Source organism: Nomia melanderi, chromosome 5 (genome assembly GCF_051020985.1).
Source record: "Nomia melanderi isolate GNS246 chromosome 5, iyNomMela1, whole genome shotgun sequence".
Taxonomy (NCBI): Eukaryota; Metazoa; Arthropoda; class Insecta; order Hymenoptera; family Halictidae; genus Nomia; species Nomia melanderi.
In genome coordinates, this window is record NC_135003.1 from 16,650,612 (window position 1) to 16,672,905 (window position 22,294).

Below are 22,294 nucleotides of genomic sequence, written 5' to 3' on the forward strand. Positions count from 1 at the left end.
CTCGCAACACGTCGCCGGATCGTTCTCCTCGAGCGGAATGCCTCTTCTTCTCGCGCCTCCGCCGCGACCGGTGACTTTCACTTGTTTTTTTTCCTCTCCTCTCCTCTCCTCTCCCCCGCCCACCGACGAAACTTCTCATCCGAGGAGTGCTCTCCGCCGGAATGCTCTCCGTCTCTTCGTTTTTTTTCGCTCCGTCCGATATTCCGGCGACGCTCGGACGAGAAATTCCGCCCGAGCGATCTCCCCGCGGCGAGAAATCGCTCCAGACGGCGAACGCGCCGCGAAATATCGACGATATTCGCGGGGAAACAGCCGAAACTATTCACCGGAGTGGGACTCCGAAATAAGAACCGCCGAACGAATCGTCGCCGATGAAATTGAACGAACCTCCGATGGAATTGGAACGCGTAAATATCGCGGCAAGCGTTTTGAACCATTTGCCGGCGAAAATTCTTCGGAACGCGCGAAACGTTCAACGTGTAAAGCGAAATTACGTATCGATTGCTTAATTACGTTGAACGCCGAACGATTTCGTAGAGCGAAATATACAAAATGGGAAAAATGTAATATTAAATCGTTTCATCGAATTGCGTTATTATTACGTGTTCATCTAACTGAACGTCACCGCAATATGTAGTATTATTTATAGTATAGTGTTTTCAAATAAGCAACGTTTAATTGAATAGCGTTAACCCTTTGCGGACGAATGTCGACATTTCGGCGAGATGAAACGTTCATATTTAGAAGACTAAGTCGCAGGCAAATGATTTAATTACTCGGACAGCAAGAGATTAACGTGTAGTTCCTGTTATCGATATTATTTAAGCAATTAATATATAATTTAGCTTCATCTCTCGAATGTTTTCTACATTTCAAAGAATCTTCGTTCGCAAAGGGTTAAACACCACTCGATATTTCCAACGATTAAATCCTTGAGTTCCAAATGAAAATATGTCCTTAACCTTCGTCTCCCTTCATCCCCGTTCTCCATTCGATAATCCTCCAATCAAAAATTCCCTCTCGCGTACAATGAATTCGAAGGGAGAGAGAGATAAAGACTGAAGATCCGCTCGTCACGGATGGACGGCACGTTCCTTTTTTCGCGGGTCGATTAAAATTCATCCGGTAATTCGCGCGGCCTCGGGCCGTTCGCGTTCGATCGTTCGATTATTCGATTCGTGCATTTTCGAGCGCGAAGGGCGCAGCCAATAAGCTCGCGTGTCCGGCCTTGCCGGCGTCGCTCGCGACGCGAGGCCGTGTACTCTCTGGCCGCGCGAGCGACAGATGTTCGCCGCGTGACGAACGGTTTATTGTTTATCCGCCGATCGGCGTCCCGCCATATTCTAATTAGCCATTCGCCGATGCTCGAAGAATCGCCTCGCGGTGCACCGTCTGTTGCAACGGCCGCGCTCGTCGCTCGTTCCCTTTAACAAAGGGAACATGACGGTGTACTGGATCAGAAACGCTATTCAGGATAGCAGGCGGCCTGCAACTATTAATTGCAATGTGTAACACTCGTTTCGTCCTAATAAACGCGGCTAACTCGTTACCTTTCGATACTGTAACGGACTACCGAACGAAGTACGGAATTTCATTTAGCGATTAACGTGTACAGTTTCATTCGCTAGGCTGTTCTTTTACGATTAGGAAGATAAGAGATGCTTCGATGAGAGGTTACCGAGGATACTGATTTACAAATGATTTGAAATTTCAATGGACGGTAGAGTATGTACGAGAGAATTGAATACAGTCGAGTCGAGTGCTTTGTAGTTATAGTATTAAAAGTGGAAGGAAATATATGTAAAGAGATTGAGTGTTAATTTAGCTTGAATTTTGGTAAGAAAGAATAATTTTAGCTTGAATTTTAGTACTAAAGTGTTAATTTAGCTTGAATTTTGGTAAGAAAGAATAATTTTAGCTCGAATTTTGCTAAGAAAGTATTAATTTAGCTTGAATTTTGGAAACATACAAAATTATCCTATGTCTGAACATTGCTTACCCTATCTACTTAAATCGCGAATACAAACTTCCAGCTTCGATTCATTCGACAACGAAGCTTTATACAAAATATCATAACATCAGAATATCAGAATAGCTTTATAAGAATATTTTCAATTTCTCTCGTTCACAATCAATTCTATTCTCTCAAATTCTATCAGTAATGACGTCCCATGTATCTCGATGTGGAATACACTAATATTATTATTATAAGGCAGAGCAACGCGGAGCACAGTATTAGTATCGGTAATATTGTAAAATCGTTCTGCGAGGAAGATCATGATCGCTGAACGCCGAGCACGCCGGTGGAACGAGGCGAGCGGGACGAGCCGTTCGATGACCTCGCAGAGCGAGAGGAGTATCGCTCTTCTCGGGTTTTCACCGATACCTTAGAAAGTCGCGCGGCCGAGGCAGCCTTGAAAATCGGGCGCTCGCTCGAAAAGATGTCACGGACGATAAGCCGTCGAATTTCGAATGTTAATCCGAAAATCGACCGATCGCGCAATATTAACGCACGCCCGGTCGGACGGCGAGGATCCGTCGTTTCACGGACGACGGGGGAATAATAAAAATTCGTTCGAATGACTCTCGCTTTTCGAATTTAAATAAAATAAAGAGAGAGAGAGAGATTTTTGCGGAGCGGAGATCGGTGGGACACGCGTGACAAAGTGGCGTTGTTTTTATGTGAGACACGACGCTCTCGCGAATTGTATCAGAAACATTCAATTTTCGAATTAGGGGATTTTCTGTTTGGCATTCGCGAGCTTGCTAATTGAGGCATTTTCCGTTTGGTGATCTCGGAATCTTCTGTTTGGGATTTGAAAGCTTGTTAATTGGGTGATTTTGCGTTTGGAATTAGGATTTTGTGTTTGGGATTTGAGAGCTTGTTAATTGGATGATTCTCTATGTGGAAATATGGGGATTTTTCTATTTAGCATTTCCAAGCTTGCTAATTGGATGATCCTCTATGTGGAAATTTGGAGATTTTCTATTTGTGGATTTCCAAGCTTCCTAATTGGATCATTTTTCATTCGAAAACCAGAAAACTCTTTTATTTGGGATTTCCAAGCTTCCTAGTTGGATCATTTTTCATTCCAAAACCAGGAAACTTTTATTTGGGATTTCCAAGCTTGCTAATTGGATGATTCTCTATATGGAAATTTGGGGATTTTCTATTTAGGACTTCCAAGCTTCCTAATTGGATCATTTCTCATTCGAAAACCAGGAAACTCTTATTTAGTATTTCCAATCTTACCAATTATACCATTTCTCATTTGAAAACTAGAAAATCCTCTATCTAGGATTCCCAAACTCGCTAATTAACTTTCCATATAAAAATCAAGGAACTCTCATTCAGGATTTCCAATGTCACCACCCACAATTTCAATCTGACCTCTTTAATTCACAAATCATAGAACTTCAATTCATACATTACAAATCCATAACATCCAAAACCGCATTACCAACAAAAATTCACTATACATCAACCATTCCATCCCTTCGAGTCCTAATCAACCCCAGATTATCCGACCTGACTTGCATATGCAGCCTAGTGGTGTTCTTCAAGCCGTCCAGATAACTCACACTATTATTCACAAAGTACAAATCCTTAAGAGCCTCCAAACCGCTCAAGGCGACAGGATCCACCTCGGTGATCGCATTATTCGACAGATCCAGCACCGTCAGTTCGCTCAATCCAAGAAACATTCCCGAGTCCACGGAGGCCAACTCATTCCGACTGAGCTCCAAGGACCTCAGCCTCGCCAGGTGCGCGAACGCGCCGGACTCGACGGCAGAAATCCGATTGTCCTTCAACATCAGATACTTCAGATCAACCAGGTCCACGAAATCCTCCCTCGAAACGGTGATCAGCTCGTTCCTACGCAGGAACAGCCACACCAGCTCGCCGAGTCCTCTAAAAGCTCCGTTTTCTATGAAGACCAGTCGATTATCCGACAGAGACAGCATATTCAGCGCACGCATGTCCTCGAAGCTGCCAGGTTCGATCCCAGCGATCTTGTTCCTGTTCAGCCAGAGGTAACGCAAAGAGGTCAGTCCCGAGAACGCGTCCTTGCCGATGGATCTCAGATAGTTCCCCTTGAGATCCAGCCAAGTTAGGTTCCTCAGACCGGCGAAGGCGTCCTTGGGCACGTGCGCGATCCTGTTGGACATCAGGTTCAAGCGATTCAGGTTCCCCATTTCGGCGAACAGGTGCGCCGACAGTTGCACCCTGTTGTAGTTCAGGTCCAGCTCCTTCAGCCTGGTCAGTCCTCTGAAGGACTCCCTCTTCGCGTCGGAAATTCTGTTGCCCAGACTGAAGCTGAGCCGCAGAGTCCTCAGGTCCTTGAACGCGTCCGCCTCGATCGCCCTGAGCTGCTGATCCTCTATGTCCAGGTAGTCCTGCGGCTCGCAGTAGTTCTCCGTCACCTCGACGAGCACGCCGTCGCTCCGGCAGACGGTGTAACTGTCCCATTGGCTGCAGACTGGCGGTTCGTCCTGGGACGAGGTACTACGAGCAACACCAGCGATTGCAAGGATGATCAGCGATGGTAGAAACATTCCGAAGTTGTCATCGTCCGGTTCGATGACTGTGGGAATGCGGAGACACGTGGAGGTTTTATGCGGAACGCTCGTATCTCTTCCAGGAAATTGCTACGACCTTTGACACGGTCGTCTACTGGCCGAGGAATCGGAGGAAATTGCAATCGACGCAAAGATAAGAGAAGCAAGCCGAAGACTCGTGTTTGTGAATAGATACGGTGTTCTGGGCTCACGAACGTGCTTCGTTTATTCTCGTTCACTGTGAATACGGTTTTGTTCGGCTGGCGTACGAAAGGGAGATCGCGGATCGGCTCCGTTCCTTTCTTCGCGAATAGAATTTTATTTAGCGATCGAATCGGGAATTTCGGGAATGGAATTCGTGACACTGATGTGGAAACTTGGCGCACGGTGCAAATTTCCATTGTGCTCGGTATTTGAAGCTGTAACGCGCGAACTGAATTGCGAATCAATTGAGATTTCAATGGATGCGCCGCTCGAGCTTCTATAGGGAGTGTTGAAAAAGTCGAGTCGACTGCTTGCGGTGGTTCTGTCGTTAATAAATCTGGTTTCCGTGGAATAGTGATTTCGAGCACCTAATTTCCCCGTTGTACTTCGCATGATAATGTGTCTGGGCGGGTTCGTTTCATACTGGCAGCTCGAAGTCGAGCTTAACGTTATTTCTAGCGAAAGTGTCAGAAGACAGCTTTAGAATTTTTATTTATTGGTTATTTAAATTGTAATTTCTGTGAAAATCCAATGGTCACTACTTTTTACCATGACGAGTATACTCGTACACATGGCGCGGAACGTGTTAAGACGAAAGATTTCGTCAACCCAATTTGAAACGTTCAAAAAACAATCCAACTGTCTTACGTACCAGAGACAACCGGAAACTTATCGGCGATATTTTCTCGTTCGAGAATATCGTCCCTCGTTTCCATCCACCGGGGAACTTTGCTTTCAACCCTGTTGAATTTTCCTCTTCCACTAACTCTATTTTGTCGCAATTTCTTTATTTCCCCCCGCCCCTGCCCGTTGTCCTTTTGACAGCCGCGTCGCCCTTCCTTCCAACGCGTTCCATTCATTATCCCGCTTTCCCCTCAAGTTTCCCTAACTTCCGGTCCATTCGCGAGCAGCGATTTATTCCGGTCGCCATTCTCGCGCTCAACGATTAGTCCGAGTGCACCGTGAAGAGGTGGACGCGGGCTGCAGTGAACAGTCGCCGAAATAATTAGCCTTGTTTCGGATCGCTGGATCCCTTAAGCAACGAAGGGCCCTTTGTAAATCATTCGCTCCGCGGGGAATATTGTTTCAGTGTTCAGAGACGTGTGAGATGTTAGAGAACGCGATTTTATTATTTTATGCTGCATTTGTTAGACGTTTGACACGTTGAATGTGACATCCGCCTAAATTGAATTCCTATAGTTCACTCAATTAACACTGAAACTACCGAGCATTTAATACGACTGATATGTAAAAAATATAAAAATATAAAATTCTCTATCAAAATTGTAACAATATAATGCATTGAAATATTGGGATAAAAAAGCTTTGTTTCTCAATTCACTCGCGATTTCTCTTTCAGTTAAGTTAAAAAAATATCGTCCGTGTCTAGTTAGAAAATGTCAAATATTTCCAACGAAATACTTCCGAATGCAATGGGTTAATTATCCAGAATTAACCCCGCAAACATCTATCTCACGCTCCAGAGATGGAGATCTCGTGATCGAGCTTACACGGAAGATAAGCCGGAGCCTGCAGTCGCCACGCTAAAAAGTCCGAGCGATAAGGGTAGTTCCTCGCGCGCTCGGCGTGCGAGTCACGTCGCCGCGCCGGGCGACGGGCTACATTCTGAACGGGCGGCGTGGTCTTGATCGCGTGCCCGTCATTGAGCCGGCGCTGTAAATCAAGCCAGGACGTGTCCCCGGCGTGGTCCTGGACCGACTCGCACAAGTATCCGCTTTCCGAAAGCGATATCGCGTGTCCCCGCGCTTAAAAGCCGCACTTTCACCGCGCCGGTCCTTGCCGCGGATATCGCGTGTCGCGCGAAGAGATGACCCGTCGCCTTTCGAAACCTTAATTGTTAGCTACTCGTGGTTACCGTAATGGTGGTCGAGACTAATAAACTTGCATGTCTCGAAGGACCACCCGATAAGATCGGGAACGAAACTTAGAAATGAGTAGGAGGCGAAGTGGACTTTGACTCTAGTGCTATGCGCTCGATCGAAATTGCTACTCGATACTTTGTAATCCTTGCTTCCTACTCCGTACTCTGTGCTATGTACTATTTGAGTTGATGCTTGTCTAACTTGTTTCTAACTTGTGTTTCTGACTATGTGTATCCAACCGACTGGGCCTCCCAGAATCGTCCTCGACGACACCTGCGCAATGTCGTCTTCGCGGGGGTGAAGACGTTCCGGTTGGCCCTTTTAGATCTAGACGGTTGCGGAAGGGAGACACAGTCGCCTCCCTTCTTGGGTCTCCCGAGTTGCTAATGTTAATAACTAATTCGTCCCGTTTGCAATCGTCGACCGTGGCAGGTAAAAAGCGAGAAACGCTTTGGCCTTAATAACACATGCTAACTGACGGGCTAGAGAGTTAAAAATGCTGGTGACTGGACGCCAGATGTGAACAATAGACAAGGACTTTTCAACAACTTCGATTTCTTGCAAGATCACAGCTAAGTTATCAAATGATAACCCCTAATGACGCGATTAACCCTTCGCGGACGAAGACGCTTCGAAATATACAAGGTCTTCAACAAACGAAGTTCAACGAAATATCAATTACTTAATTAATAGGAAAAAAGGAAACTGATCCCTTACTGTCAAACTAATTAAATCATTTCTCTGCGACTCAGTCTTCCAAACACGAGCACTCCGTCTCTCCGAAGTGTCATTCGTCCGCAAAGGGTCAAGAATCTCGCTGTATCATTTTCCCCTAAAGAAACTCTCACTTTCAAAGCTACGTTCAGTGTTCCCCATATTCTCGAATTTCCAGGGGAACAACTCCCCGTCCCGCAACGCGCGAGCCGACTTTCCAGCGGAAACTGTTAGCCGAGCATCCATCATCCGGCGGTGGAGCCCGGCGTGCCTGTGCGCGACGGTAACCGAGATTGCGCGGTGATTTTTCACGTTTTACCGGCGCGTCGGGTCGACACGATCCTCGAGAAACATCGGCGAATTCACGCGTCGCCCTCCAAAATGGCTCGCGGAACATTTCTCTCGAACGATGGGTTAGGTAGTGAGCTACACCTCGAGAAGTCGAAACCCAAGTAGACAAACAACTACAAAATCGATTCTCTTTTATTTCCACAATCGAAGAGGCGTTAGATATACAAGGAAGCCGAAGGCTTCAAGCCCACGGCCGTCTTCTTCAGATCGTGCACGTTGTTATTCGTCAGATACACGTGCGCGAGCAGACTGGACCCGCTGAACGAGTTGGGCTCCACGACGCTGATCTTGTTCCCGGACAGATCGAGCCTGTTCAAGCTGGGCAGTCCGCTGAACGTCGCCGACTTCACTTGCGTCAACCGGTTGTCCGACAGGTCGAGCTGCTCCAGCTGCCTCAGGTCGGCGAACGCGAGGTCCTCGACACCGGCGATCTCGTTCTGCTGCAGCTTCAGGATCCTCAGTTCCGTCAGACCCTTGAAGTCCGTCTTCGAGACACCGGCCAGCTTGTTGCTCTGCAGGAACAGTCCGTCCAGCTTGCGCAGGTCGCCGAAGGTCCCGGGCTGGACGGACGTCAGCCGGTTGTTCTCCAGGTGCAGCCGCGATACCTCCGGCACGTGCTTGAAGCTGCCGGGCTCTATGCTGGCTATCTTGTTGTCGTTCAGCCAGAGGACGACCAGCGACGAGGAGAGTCCCGAGAAGGTGTCCTTGTCGACGGCGCCTATGTCGTTGTTCCCCAGGTACAGCCACATCAGGTTCGACAGCCCGGCGAACGAGTCCTTCGGCACCGCGTTGATCTTGTTGAAGATGATCGACAGGCTGCGCAGCTGCTCCAGCTCGGCGAACAGGTTCGCCGACAGCGGCACCACGTTGCTGTCCAGGTCCAGCCTCTGCAGCCTGGCCAGTCCTCTGAAGGACTCCCTCTTCACCACGGAGATCCGGTTGCCCAGGCTGAAGCTCAGCTTCTCGGTGGTCAGGTTCTTGAACGCGTCCTCCCTGATCGCCAGCAGGTCCAGGTTCTCTATCTCCAGCCTGTCCCCCGACGACAGCTGCGTCACCTCGACGAGCGTTCCCTTGCGGTGGCAGACCGCGTAGCCCTGCACGCGGTTGCAGGTGAGCGGCTTGTCCTCCGCCAGCGCACCGGCGATCAGGAGGATGATCAATGACGATCGTACGACTCGACGCATCGTGGCGTTGCTCTTCGAGGGATCGGTCCGCCAGTCACTGAATAATGGCCGGCAATCGCGGAGTTTATATGCTCTCGATTCGCGCGGGTCGGGACCTCTGACCGTCTTATCGAATGACAATTGCTCGCTCGGGGAACAAAGTTTCTTGTGGAGGATGATCTGGATCGATGTCGCTTCTGGCTCGTTCTGAGGTGTTGCTTGTGCTTTATTGATACTGATTGGTTTGGACTTAATAGTAGACTCGTCGATGAGCTAGAGTTATCTTTGGGTTACCGATGCTTGAATTGTGACGTTGTCGAAGCGATAATGGCCGATGGAGAATGCATTAAAATACGCAACAGTGTTCCTCGTAGTTCGCAGCCAATGGTTTACGACAATGTCGCTGAATCCCGTCGATGCCTGAGACATTAAAGTGCCCGGGCGAGCGGAAAATTGTAGCCGATTTCCCGCTCGCGCTGAATCCGTCGGAATATTGCCTCGATCGGAGGAAGATGCAATCAGCCTCTGTCTACTTGACGGAATATTCTCGGGGGAAAAGAAACAGCGACGAAGCGTGAACATCGACCGGCTCGCAGAAATTAGCGGCGGCGACGGGCGGGCGTAAACTTCGCTAAAAGGAATGCCGGGACGTTAAGTGTGCGTTATAATTATTTTATTGGACATTCTTATGGAAGATATTGCGTCGAAGATTATTACGGGAGAGAAGTGTCTTAGAGAATGGAAACACCGTTTTATAGAATCGAAGCGAATTGAGTCGCCAATGCGGTTGAGAGCGGAAAGGGAAAATTGAGGAAATTAGTGTCTTTAGTACGTAATTATTGTATAATATATTCGGAAGCTATAAAAAGAAACGAGAGCAACAGTGAATCGTTGAATAACTGAAAAGGATGTTATTTATTCCATTGAAATTGACAAAAATTGAGTTAACCGTATTGTTTTCTAAGCGATTCGGTAATTGCTAATGAAATATTTGTCCGAACGAACTTGAGTACGACGACTGGAACGAATAAAACGTTGGATGTAGAAGTTTCGTTAGCAATTACTGAATCGCTTAGAAATCAATACGGTTAACTCGATTTTTGCCAATTTTAATGGAATAAATAATATTCTTTTTAGCTATTCAATGATTTACCGTCGAATAACTGAAAAAACCATTATTTATTCCATTGAAATTGACAAAAATCGAGTGAACCGTATTGTTTGCTAACCGATTCGGTAATTGCTAATGAAATATTTGTTCAAACGAACTTGAGTACGACGACTGGAGCGAATAAAACGTTGGATGTAGTAGTTTCGGAGCAGAGTTTCCCGGTTCGATTATACAAGTACTCCGATAAGTCTGCAAACAACCGATACAACCGATATTAAACGTACGCTCGGAATAATTTCGAAGCACCTTGATGCATCGAGAGGAAAGTAAACGGCGGGAACTGTGTCAGCGGTGACACGGGGGTATCGAGTATTCCGCTGAGCGATTAGATATGACATTTGACTTCTGACATTGGAAATAACGCGAGTAATTCAGAGAAACGTTCCGCCCCCAAACGCCGCGATAGAAAAATACCGTCCCGCTCCAGTTCTAAGCAGTTTTTATCTACTTTCCTAGAAAACTTGTTTACCAAACTTCGACTTATCGACCGACGAGAACTCACTTTCCTGGACGGAGCTCCAGGAATCCACGTCAAAAACATTCGCTTCGCGGCGGCTCCCGTGACAAAGTGAGCCGTATAAAACAAAGTCAGCGATTCGCTCGCGAAAACAATGAATTCCGTGAGATAGACGAATCATCTAATATAACGAACAGAAATCTAATCGGAGCTCTGAATGTTATAAACACTCGAAAACTGGAGCTGTTTACCTTCAACCCTTTGCACTCGAGAGACTCACCTGATTTCGCACTGTGAAACTATAAAATTTGATACTTAATATCACACCTTATACAACGCGTCAATTTGAGAAATATCGAAATAAATTAGCCTTGTTCTTCGATGTGCGTTATGATTTATTAGTCTCACAAAATATCGTTTTCACCTCGTCGGAAAACGTTAGAATATTTCTAATGAGAAACTTCCGAGTGCAAAGAGTTAACCGTCACCTTGATTTCGTTCGAAGCGAAGCCAGTTTCAACGTGAATCACTCGATCGATCGGCTCGACGTGCGAACGAGTCAATTAATATCGCTCGGCAGCTTATAATCGTTTCTCTCGATCCCACTCCGTCGATTCGCGAGTGTCGTGCGCGTATACAGAATACGATACTTCAGAAACGGATCGCTAGACCGGAGAAAGGAGTACGCCGGCGCACTTAGCAAACCTGATCAGACGATCGCGTGATGCGGATCGATTGCAATATCGGTTTCAATCGTCTACCTATCGCAGCCAGATGAGGTAATTGTCGCAGCAGGGCGGGCTGGAAGGTCTCTGGTATATCATTGCTCCCGATCCGATCGACTCAACGACACGGCGACGACTTACGATCGAGTCGCGCGCCGGTCGAAACCGGTGGGATCGTTTAATTAGACGTTGACGCTGGATTTACGGACGTTTAACACTTTGTTTAACACTTATTCCATCGGTTCTAGAAAACTACGTGTACATTTGTATGAATCGCGAGAATTGCAGCTTCAGAGTGTTGCAATAGCATAACTGCATGAATTGAAATCGACTGAAACTGCTACCAAATGATGTTTAACATTAGAAACGATGATAGTTTCTGTAACATCAGAAAAGACATGTTTCTCCGAGAAGTTATTCATAAACTTGATTCAGCTACATCTCAGTGTATTATTAAATCGACTTCAACGATTTCCCAGAGAAGCATCCGTAGCCCCTCGGTAATCGTATAAAAAGAAGTCAGGAACGGGTCATTCTGGGAAGACAGCGCGTCTTCGTCGCGACGGTGCATTTCTGTCTGAAGCTACGAAAAATATGAAACCGAGAGATCTCGGCCGGCTCGTGTCTCAGGTGCATTATCATTGCACCGGAGATGCAGATTACTCGGAGACGTTCGGCCGAACTGTGCCAATGGGGGCGCGCAGCCTTTCACTGGGCCGGAAAGGCGCCGTAGGCAGCGGACGGGAAAAAACGGAAAGGAAATTATTCGGATGTCTGTGCCCGGGGTTGCGTGTCCTCGCGTGTACCGGATTCGAGAGAAGATATTAGAACCGAGACGAAAGCGAGCATCTTTTCGTCGCATCGCGAGCGAGGAAATACTTTCGTCGAAATAGCGCAGAGTAGTAGACGCAAAAACGATAACATTTGGAAACCGCTTTGAACAGTGCAGCTCGCAGAAAGGAGAATTAGCTTCTTTGATTCCAATTAGTGAGAAACTACTCGAAGCGAACGCTGAATAGTTTCCAAAGGTTCGCATTAACAGTAGATTTACGGATCTTGTTATCAGTTTGACCGATACCACGATGTTAGTCGCGAATGAACAAACTGAAATTTGTTGCTAAATTTTCTGGAGGAAGGATTTTCATCTTACTACGAACTCGGTCGCTCTGTTGCGAGGATTTTCCCGAGTACTAATCAATGAACTCATTAATCCCTGTTTAACACTAGATTACGGCGTGAATTTGACGGATACTGAATGTTTCAACACTAAAACTGCCGAGCAGTTAAGTCGACTTTGTGAAATTTCTCTATAGAAACTCTGAGACTGCGTCTACCGAGACTTTAATAATTTAGAATTCAGTTTGGTTAATTCTTAGAAATCTAGCCGATAGAATATCTTATTATTTCATGAGTATTGAACGAGCAATCAGTTGTAATGTAATTGAGTATCTTTTTAAGTGGTTTGGTAGTTAGCAAAGTTACCAGTACGCAATGTTAACTTATAATTCTCTTCAAAGGGTTAATTCCTAATGTTTCGATGTCCCATTTTTAACCAGCGAAATTCGCTGAAGCACGCGCCATTGGTCGTCGTTCGGCGCGCCGAACCTGTTCAATATTTGAGTTTCAAAGCTGTCAAACGATTTGCAACAATTCAAACACAACTGGAATCAAACGGTAATATCCGTGACGCAACCGACGCAAGCATCTTCTACAATTCCCGTCGGGCAGCGTCATTTTCCGGATTCGATTTCCATCGGGGCTCTATTCCGCGCGATTGACCGGGAAAACGCGAAATTCCATCGAACGGCGTCGATTAACGCGTCCAATTAATCGACGGACGAAAGTTACACGCCGCGTGTCGTCCCTAAAGGTCGCCGCCTGTTTAACAGCGCCACGCTATCGTCAACGTGCTCGCGTTATTTGCACGTATTCGTATGGAAACGCGTTCACTTATCGACAGCGACGTTCCATCGACACGCTTCGCTATCGTTTCGATAGAAGAACGTCTGAAATTAACCCTTTGCACTCTGTAGGCTCCACTATGACACCATTTGTACTATTAAATATTTTAACCCCTTGTCCTACAGCAACGAGTGGTGAAGATTTTCAACATGATTCAACAAATATATACATATTACTCAGTTCATTCGAATTCAAAGTAAATATTATTCCTCTCTAATCAACTATTATACTTAAAAGGAAATATAGGCATAACATATGCTTAGAATTTTTCTCTTTTTCCAATAAATTATTAATGACAAAGTGGCCGTATCGCACGCACAATAATAAATATTCTAGATACTACACAACTTACTTAATCATATGAATCAGCGTGATTCATGAATCCTCAGACGAACAACAAAATATTCCGTCCACGCGGAACGTTTCGGCTAGAAGTATTCAGCACCCAAAGGTTTAAACTAACGTAACGAGGAATCTATTCCAAAAATGAATAGACAACGCCTGGGGCCGTCGAGTTCGCTCGATAATTTTCGCGACACCGACTCGATACTACGGTGGACGGGGTTGAATCGTTTCGGTGAACCGATATAACCGTGGATCAATTACAAGGCGAGTAAACGGCGGACTTTGTACCGGAAAGACAAACGACCCGGGCCGGGTCGTGTTGCTACGGGTAAAGTACGTCGCAACGGTTCGACACTTTTTCCCCGGCCGTTTCCTTGCTCGTTTTCCCTCGTCAGCGATCGATCATCGTGATCGACGCCCTTAATACCGCGCTCGGACCGGCCGCGCGGCGCGGAAATATTTCTTTCGGCCCCGAATTTATGGACACTCCGCCCCGAACGGATATAAGGGCTGGTTCCCCCGCGGAGTTCGCGCGAATCGGAATTCATCGCCGCGAATTCGCGTCTTCGAAGCGAAACGAATCGATTCGTCGACGTCGTCGACTCGCTGAAAGCCGAAGTAATCTTCAGATTTGCGCTTTACGCGTGATTTAACCCTTCGGAGGCTAACTGAGGTGTGCAGAACTAGCGGCGTATGAAGCTAAATCATCGAACGCTCGAGCAATGGGAACAAAGGAAACACCGAGCTCTTGCTGTTCGAGTGATTAGATCGTTCGTTTGCGACTTAGTGTCGCGAGCATAAATTTTCCAAGTTGAAAATGTATATTGAATTTTGAATGATTCGGAGATGATTGATGCTGGAGTTGTTAACGAGTCGAAACGATTTGTGAGGATCTTATTTAAGATTCTCTTTCCCTTACGTCGGAGATGGAAGATTACTGGGAAAATGAAAATGCTTTTGTAAGAGGATAATTTTTATGTATATATGTATATGTATGTTGTTCTTCAATATTCTCTGTTGTCGGTTTTTACGTATATTTACATATATATATTTTATTGTATATTGTTTAATACTATGTTTATTTTTCCAGTTAAAATATAAAGGTAAAAGACTTTAAAGATAAAAGAAATTTACTAAAACTAGGTTGATGAAGAATAGACATTATTTCTAATCAACCTAGTTTTAGTAATTTTTTTTTAGTAAATAGTAACGTATTTCCTGAATTTGAAATATAGACGTCACTATTAGAAACACTAATGACAAAACACGTAAGTTAAGAAACTAAGCTGTTTCATATAAAGATTTCACATATCGATGCACTATAAAACCGAATATTCTATGTAACACTTTGTAATCTTGTTAAATCAGTTGAAATGATGACTGAGAATCATCCATCGAGTGCAAAGAATTTAATCATTCACCTGGACCGTTCTACGAATATGAAAATTCGATCCGAATATACAGACACCAGTGTTCAAAGTGGTAAACCGTGTAATTATAAATAATACACGCCGACAGCGAGAGAATCGACGTTTAACGTGGAAAAATGTAGCAAAGCGGAATTCGATTTCACAATACCGACGATCAGAATGTAATTTACAATTGCCGGAGAGCCGGTCTTGCGACAGGCGCTCGCAATCAAGCTAATTGCAACGACTCGCGATTAACGATTACAAAAATCAACCGACGATCGAGCGAAAAAAGGCTGCATTACAAGATTACCGGCGTGCAAACGGATTAAATTTCGCTCGATTCTTCCGTCCGCCGGGCTGAAATCAAATCAATTCTTTCGTCCATCACGATCCAATCGAATCGGGGACGTTTCTGGTTCGGCTCGCAAAGAGTCAAAGGGCCTTCCCAGCTCGGAAGGAAGGAAAGCGAGAGCGGCCGGAGATTCCATTTGCGAAATAAAACAGGAGAGACTGTCCCTTGTTACAGGAAACTCGGTTGTCCTTTTTCTCTCGTTTGTGCCCGGCGAAACTTAACCGTCGAAACGGACGGACGACGGTCGAAACAAATGTTCGGGACTATGCAAATTACCCTCGACCTTCTGTGGACGTTCTAAACCTAATTTCGAAGGGTCGAAGTCTGCGCAAATATATCGTTAACACGTCGAATGCCAAGCAAATCGAATTACTATAATTCAGAAGAATTATTAACAAACCTTCACGAACCGTGTTCTCAGAACAACGAACAATAATATTCTCGACGATTCCCTCAGTATACGTCTAACACTTTATTCTCATAAATTATGCATCGACAACAAGAATTATTATATTGCACTTTTTCCATTTTGTGTATTTTGCTCTATGAAATCGTGCGGCGTTCGACGTGTTAAGCTATACATATATATTTTTTATTTATTTTCTTCCTCTCTGAACAATTAAGTTGCAGGTGGACTGCCGGAGTCGTTCCATCAGCGTGTCTTTAATAACGCGACGTTAAAGGGCAGGCTATCGGAAACAAATCAATTACCTAAATGGCAATCTTTGACGCGACATTCTCCTGTTCTCATTAATTGCGGTAATTAATTAGCCACGCGCAATTACTGGCGGCCGGCATTCATGTTTCGCGACCGTTCAACCTCTTTTAGGCGATCCGGCCGATCGATCGATCGACTGTTCGAACGACGATAAGATGACCGCTGACGTCATGCGACGTAATGGGATTTCCATGGCAATTTGGCCGAAGCTCGATATCTTAGTTTCATGGACGAATCGAAGCGATGGTGAAGTTCTTATATTTAAACGCACAAATTTCCTTCGCGATATTTCCTCTCATCGTCCTGCGAAGCTTCAATGATCGATTCTAATCATTATAAAGTCAACCTTACAAGTTCGTCAACTCATCAACTACTTGTAAAACATTCTACATTCGGTTCTGTATAGAATTCGAACGAAAATTCCAAATTCAATGGGAAACCAGTATAATAGAAAATTGTTGCGAACTACTCTTTGCATTTCACTGTTCAAAATTCAAACAGAAAGTGGTGAAATTGCAGAAGTTCGTTGACAGTAACCGTACCGGTCAAATAGGTTTAAAATTCTGCGTTCCTTTGTTCGTTTAATTTTGTATCGATTGTTTCCCAATTAATTGGTTTTACAATTTTCAGCCTTTTGTTTCACTAATAAAAATTTATCATCTATATTGTAACCAGTTATTCGACTAATTACCGTAGGAAAGGTGTCGGTATAATTATTGTTAAATGTATTCCGTAGCTTTCGTTTCTTTCGAGTACTCTGCATAGTTTTCGCGTCGCAGGAATACGAAGGAAAATAAAATGGCCGGTGTCCAATGGAGATTGTCTCCCTTTTCGAAGCGTCCACGAGACGTTCCTCTAGAATTCCGTCGCGCAGACGCACCGGCGTGCATCGAATAGACCGCAGGAGAGAAACAGGTTTCTCCGGGACCTAATTACCGAGGCGCGCGGCCCGATCCTCCGATGCAAGTTCAATGCTCGCTGATAAACTTTCCGTGGAAAAACCGCTGGCAGGTAGACGCTAATTACTTGTTCGTCTCGTTAACATGGTGCTTCGCGTTTCAGAACGCCCTCGACACGCTTCCGGTTAATTTTCATTCGATTTACGACGGAATTGCCCCTCGCTGTATCAGCGGGATCGGCAGTGTCGAATATTAAATTGATCTACACCGATTTCTTCGTGGTAACCGGCAATTTATCGTAATAGTTCCAATATTAGAATATTATTAAATAATATTTATTTAATAGTGATATTATAGAATACATATTCTAGTTTAGATTCCACTCGAAATTGAAATATACAAATGCAACTTCAAATTTCAGTACTCAGATCTATATCCAAATTGAAATGTAAATACCGAGCTTCAGCTTCTTAAAATTTCAGTTCAAACTCCGATGGTTCTCGTTATTATAAATAAATATCATTTAATAGTAATATTACAGAATACACATTCTAATTTAGATTTCACTCGAAATTGAAACATACAACTTCAAATTTCAATACTCAGATCTACATCCAACTTGAAATGTAAATACCCAGCTCAGATTCAACTTGAAAGTCAACAACTCCAAAATTTCAGTTCAAACTCCGAAGATTCTTGTTACTTTCAGACTCCTTCTACACAACGTACAATCCGTCATCGCTTCCATCGATATCTTGCGCGCTTCCAATCTCCCAAGATCCATGCATTCGCTTCTAAGCTCTCGAACTCGATCAGTCTATTTAATCAAAGCTCCGCGAACAAGGAAAACGTTGTAGAACATTCACAAGAACCTCCGCAACGAAATTCCCGCGGAAGCTTTCCCGTTCCGACGGGAATCCCGGAAAAACTCGAGAAACCCGCGAGCGGGTAGCGCGAAACGGCGGGAAATTTTAATCTCTTAAGCGAGATCGCGCGCGAAGCCGGAAGAGAGCAACGCACAGGGCGGAGAGGCTCGGGAAGCGCAGGAATCAGTTCGTGTTTCATTCGCGCGGCTTAATACCGGAAGAACTTGGAACCGATCCAGATTAAGGGGTCCCCGGATTATTATTAAACGTCCGCGGCGCAATTTCTCCCCGGGGAATGCGCATCGATTGTGTTTCCGCCCCGGCGAAAGTTCGCCGGCCGCCATTCTTCGCCGACTCCTCGAACAATTTCCGCGCGGGCCTCAAGTTCAGGTAGCCGTCGACCAACTGCGAGCGGTCCCTCTGTCCTTCGCCGACTGTTGAATTAATCCTGAGCCGAACCCTGCCTCCTCCGCGTTTTCGAAAAGTTTTCAGCCGACAGTCGCTGTTCCCCTTTGTTCGGACGGTTAATGAAAAAGCGGAGAGATTGAAGCGATAATTGTTACACCGTGGCTGGCGTCGAGTCATTCGGAGAAGTTTCAAAGGATAAGCTGCGACCATTCGAGTCGATCATCTCGACTGACTGAATAGTTTTTAACACTAGATTTGCGGACGTTTATTCTGTGCTTTGTTCCATTGTTTGAACTAGGTGTTCGTTTATATAAGTCGTGAGAATTAGCCTCAGAGTATTGCAATGCGTTTTTGCATAATTAAACGAAGTAAAATCGACTTAGACTGTTTGTAAGTAATGTTTAAAGAATTCAATATCAAATTGACGGGTTCGAATCTAGTGTTAATTTGGTGTCTTTCCTTGGTAATATTTTTTCTACGTTCTATTGACTCTTTTGTAGAACATCGTTAGTCATTCTCACGAATTTGTCAATGAAATGTTGTGAATTGAATTTTAATAGCATCAAATATACAACGCATTGAACACTGGATTGACCAATCCTCGATCGTCAAGCTTGTTTCACCTTTCACAGAAACAGCCGTCTACACCTACGAATTTCCAACAGAATCTCCTCAGTTCCTCTCTACCGCCCACAAATCTACAAATTCCAAGCACAAGCACCGATCGCCCAATAAAATACAACACATTAACGACCAAATCCTCAATTATCACCCTCAGTTTCATCATTCAGAAACATCCGCCCACCGAATGAAATTTCCCTCGATCCAAAAGGGTGTCCGAACTATGTAAATATCTGCGAACGTCTCGCTTTCCCTTTCTCCGAGGGGCAACCGGCTGTCCAGCCGTGCGTTCTCCAATTTCCCCGGGAACGCGGAATTCGTCCGCAGGAAGACGGAGGGAGAAAGACGGAAGAGGACGGTCGGGCGGTGAAGCGGCGCTCGCCCGCGCAATTTAATATTCAACGAATCTGGAACTAATCCAGAGGACTCCCGTGGCATTTTTGCAGAACGTGACACTGCAATTTCCTTCGCGGGCACGATGCCCGGGACAGAGGTGGGGATAGATGGGCGGGCGGATAAAGAGAAAGGGAGTAAAAGACCTACCCCAATTCTCTTCGACCCCCGTGCCCCCCCGCGGACGACCGACCGGTGCCCTCGTCCAATTCTTGCCGCCTCTGTTCGGATTCCTTCGACGATCGCTCGAGGTGTCCCGGGTCACGGGGTCGATCGATGTCAGACGCATACTTTATGCGAACGATCGACGTCGCTTCGACCGTAATTAAAGCGGTCCGCACCGGCAGCAGATATTTTTGGCAAACTACGTTCACGAGTCCTCGATCATTGTTGCTCTGTTCGATGATTCGTGAGTCGGAGACAGCTTTCATTGAAGGCAGTTAGAAGAGGGGGTAGACGAGAACAAGTATTAACACTACGTTGGTGTCTCGCGAAAACAATCGGACAAATGCCGGTGACAGCACAGTGTCGCGTGCGAAGCTACCGAAATTCCGCGAAATTGGAGAGACGGGATTGAGAATTACTGAGATTAGTAAAACTTGACGTTCGATGATCTCCCGAAAGAGAAAACTCCGGTGATAGGCGAAAAGATCCAAACGAGTCCTACCGGCGCCAAACAAAAGATTCCCGATTATGAGGACGGCATAGTGTTAAGAGGTCATTCGACTAAACGAATGATCCGAGCATCGTTCGCCGAACATCGTACAATGACTCCAGTTAGAAGAGGGGGTGAACGACAAGTAACCGATCCCCGATTAAGTTGCCCAACAAAACGAAGTCGCGAGGGAGGCTGTCATTTCACTCGGAATGATTTGAAATCGTTGAAGGCTGCTTTCGGAGCTGATTCCGTCGAATGCGCCGGATAAATTGAGACCCCCTCCCGCGGAGCTCTTTGCTCTAGCAGACAACGCCGACTAGCGCGACGAAACACGATGGCGAAAGGGAAAAAATCAAATGGATGGCGCGGCGCGGCGCGGCGCGGCTCGCATTGTCCGCCGATGCAATTGGGAGCGGTAAGATCGATCCGCGTGCCGTAATATCTGCTCGGCGCATAACAACGATGCACCAACACCGGCCCGCCCAGCCCCTCTTGATCCACTGTTCGAGATGCGACGCAGTTAAGCACCCCCGGGAGAGGTTAACCCTCGATCGTTCCTCGAACCGCCTAGCCGAGGCACGCGAGAGACCTATTCGCGCGGTCGCTTGCTTCCCCATTCAACGCTCCTCTTTTTCCTCTGTTTCTCTGCCGCCTTCGGCGCCGGGTTAACCGCGGTCGACTCGAATTCTGGATTTAGGATCCGACCGTTCGACACGTTCACCGCCAGACGGAACGAGGTTTTACGTAAACGCCGGAGAGAATTCTCGTTGGCGCTAGAATCACCGTGCCGGTTAGAGTGATTGCTTTCGATTGTTTTATTTCACAATTATTGATATCTTAACATTAGAACTACCGAGCATTTAATACGATTAATGTGCGATTCCTATAAAAATTGTAACAATAGATTATTTTCAGTTTCTTCAGGCACTCGTTATAGTACTCAAATGAAACTATTTATTTTCATGATCATTTCGAATATTCAATGCTTCGAAGATATGAATAATTGCTGAACAAAATAATCGAAATCAGTCATTTTGACTAGTACGGTAGTTCTACTGTTAAAAGCATTGAATGTTCGAAACGATCTTGAAAATAAATAGCTTTGACTAGAATACTATAATGAATGTTCGAAGAAACCGATAATAATCTATTGTTATTAATCTATTGGTTCAATATACGAAACGATTGTAAAAGTAGCTTCCCTCGAACATTATCCCGAAATACAGGGTAGCCGAAAAGAATGTTCTATTTACCACGGTACCTTCTATCATCCAGCTGCAAATAACAATTCTGTCAACTAAAAAACGAATATCAACCAACTCATTAATACTCAACTGGTATGCATACAGGACGTTCGAAAAATCTTGATCAAACTCGAGAAGCAGTCGCAAAGGAAACGAGGCTGGGAAAAGAAACGAGAATAAATATCTACACGAAGTTCTCGCAGGAAAGCGTGGTGCTCCTCGAGCTTCCGGAAAATTGCCGGCGCATAAACACGCAAACATACTGTAACCAATCGCAAACACGGACACCGGTCCGGCCGGTTGTATACACTAATCAGCCAATAACACGCGTGCGTCGATGTAAAGGACAAACAGGCGGCGGCTCGTATAGCCGTCAAACAGAGGGAACTCGTACAACCGAGCGGCATAGAATTGAGTAATTTGCGCGTCCCGTAAATACAGGAAACACAACTCGACACGCCGCCGTTTCCCTTTGATCCCCCTTCTTCGCGTATCAATTTATTATCGGCCCGGAACATCCGGCTCGACGTCACGCTCCGTCCCGAGCGCGCGCGACGGCGCTCCCGTTAAATGGAAATCCTCCGATCGACCCTTAAACGGCGTCGTCGGAGGAGAAGCGCGCCGATGGGATCGTTCTCGCGTTCGCCGGGAATCGAGGGGATCGATTTGTTCTTCGATAACGTCGCGGGCTCTGGTCCTTTGAAGAAATAAAGGAATTAACGACCGTTTAACAGCTTGCACTGTGATTTCTTTTAATGGAGCTATTTTAGTGTTCGTTCGCTGGGAATAGGAGCTTGTCTATTCTACGTTCACGGTTAGTTTTGAGTGGTTTTATCAACCCTTTGAGAAATGTCGCGCATTCTGAGGAAGCTTGTTGAAACCATGGAAACGAATTGGATGAAATTAACACTAAAACTAAGGAATGAGTTAAATTAACTCACTTCGGAATCTTTGCATGTATTTCAATTACGAAGGAGCTTCTGTGAGAGATTTTTCTTAAAACTTGCGTATTTGCGCTGATACAGAGCTAGTAAATATAAAAGAATATTTACCAAAGTTCTCAATCTCCATTTCTCCTGGAAAAGGAAGTTACAAGCAACGAAACTTCTATTGTCAACTGTCTTTACCTGATATCATTTTCACATTCGATAATTCTGAAACTAAGTCATATTCCTTCTTTGAATTCAC

General features: G+C 45.5%; 3 protein-coding genes across 6 annotated transcripts in view; 1 reads left to right on the forward strand and 2 right to left on the reverse strand.

The window, feature by feature from the left end:
* MED7 (mediator complex subunit 7) overlaps positions 1–22,294 on the reverse strand; it is a 239,458-nt gene that overhangs the window by 187,751 nt on the left and 29,413 nt on the right. The gene's annotated exons all lie outside the window — the stretch shown is intronic.
* Btk29A (tyrosine-protein kinase Btk29A) overlaps positions 1–22,294 on the forward strand; it is a 237,658-nt gene that overhangs the window by 186,702 nt on the left and 28,662 nt on the right. The gene's annotated exons all lie outside the window — the stretch shown is intronic.
* Positions 3,380–9,289, reverse strand: LOC116424473 (uncharacterized). Its single transcript, XM_076367803.1, has 2 exons — positions 7,871–9,289; positions 3,380–4,650 (listed from the first exon to the last, which is right to left on the reverse strand). Exons 1-2 carry the CDS (start codon positions 8,894–8,896, stop codon positions 3,475–3,477), a joined length of 2,202 nt encoding a protein of 733 aa, XP_076223918.1. The 5' UTR covers positions 8,897–9,289; the 3' UTR covers positions 3,380–3,474.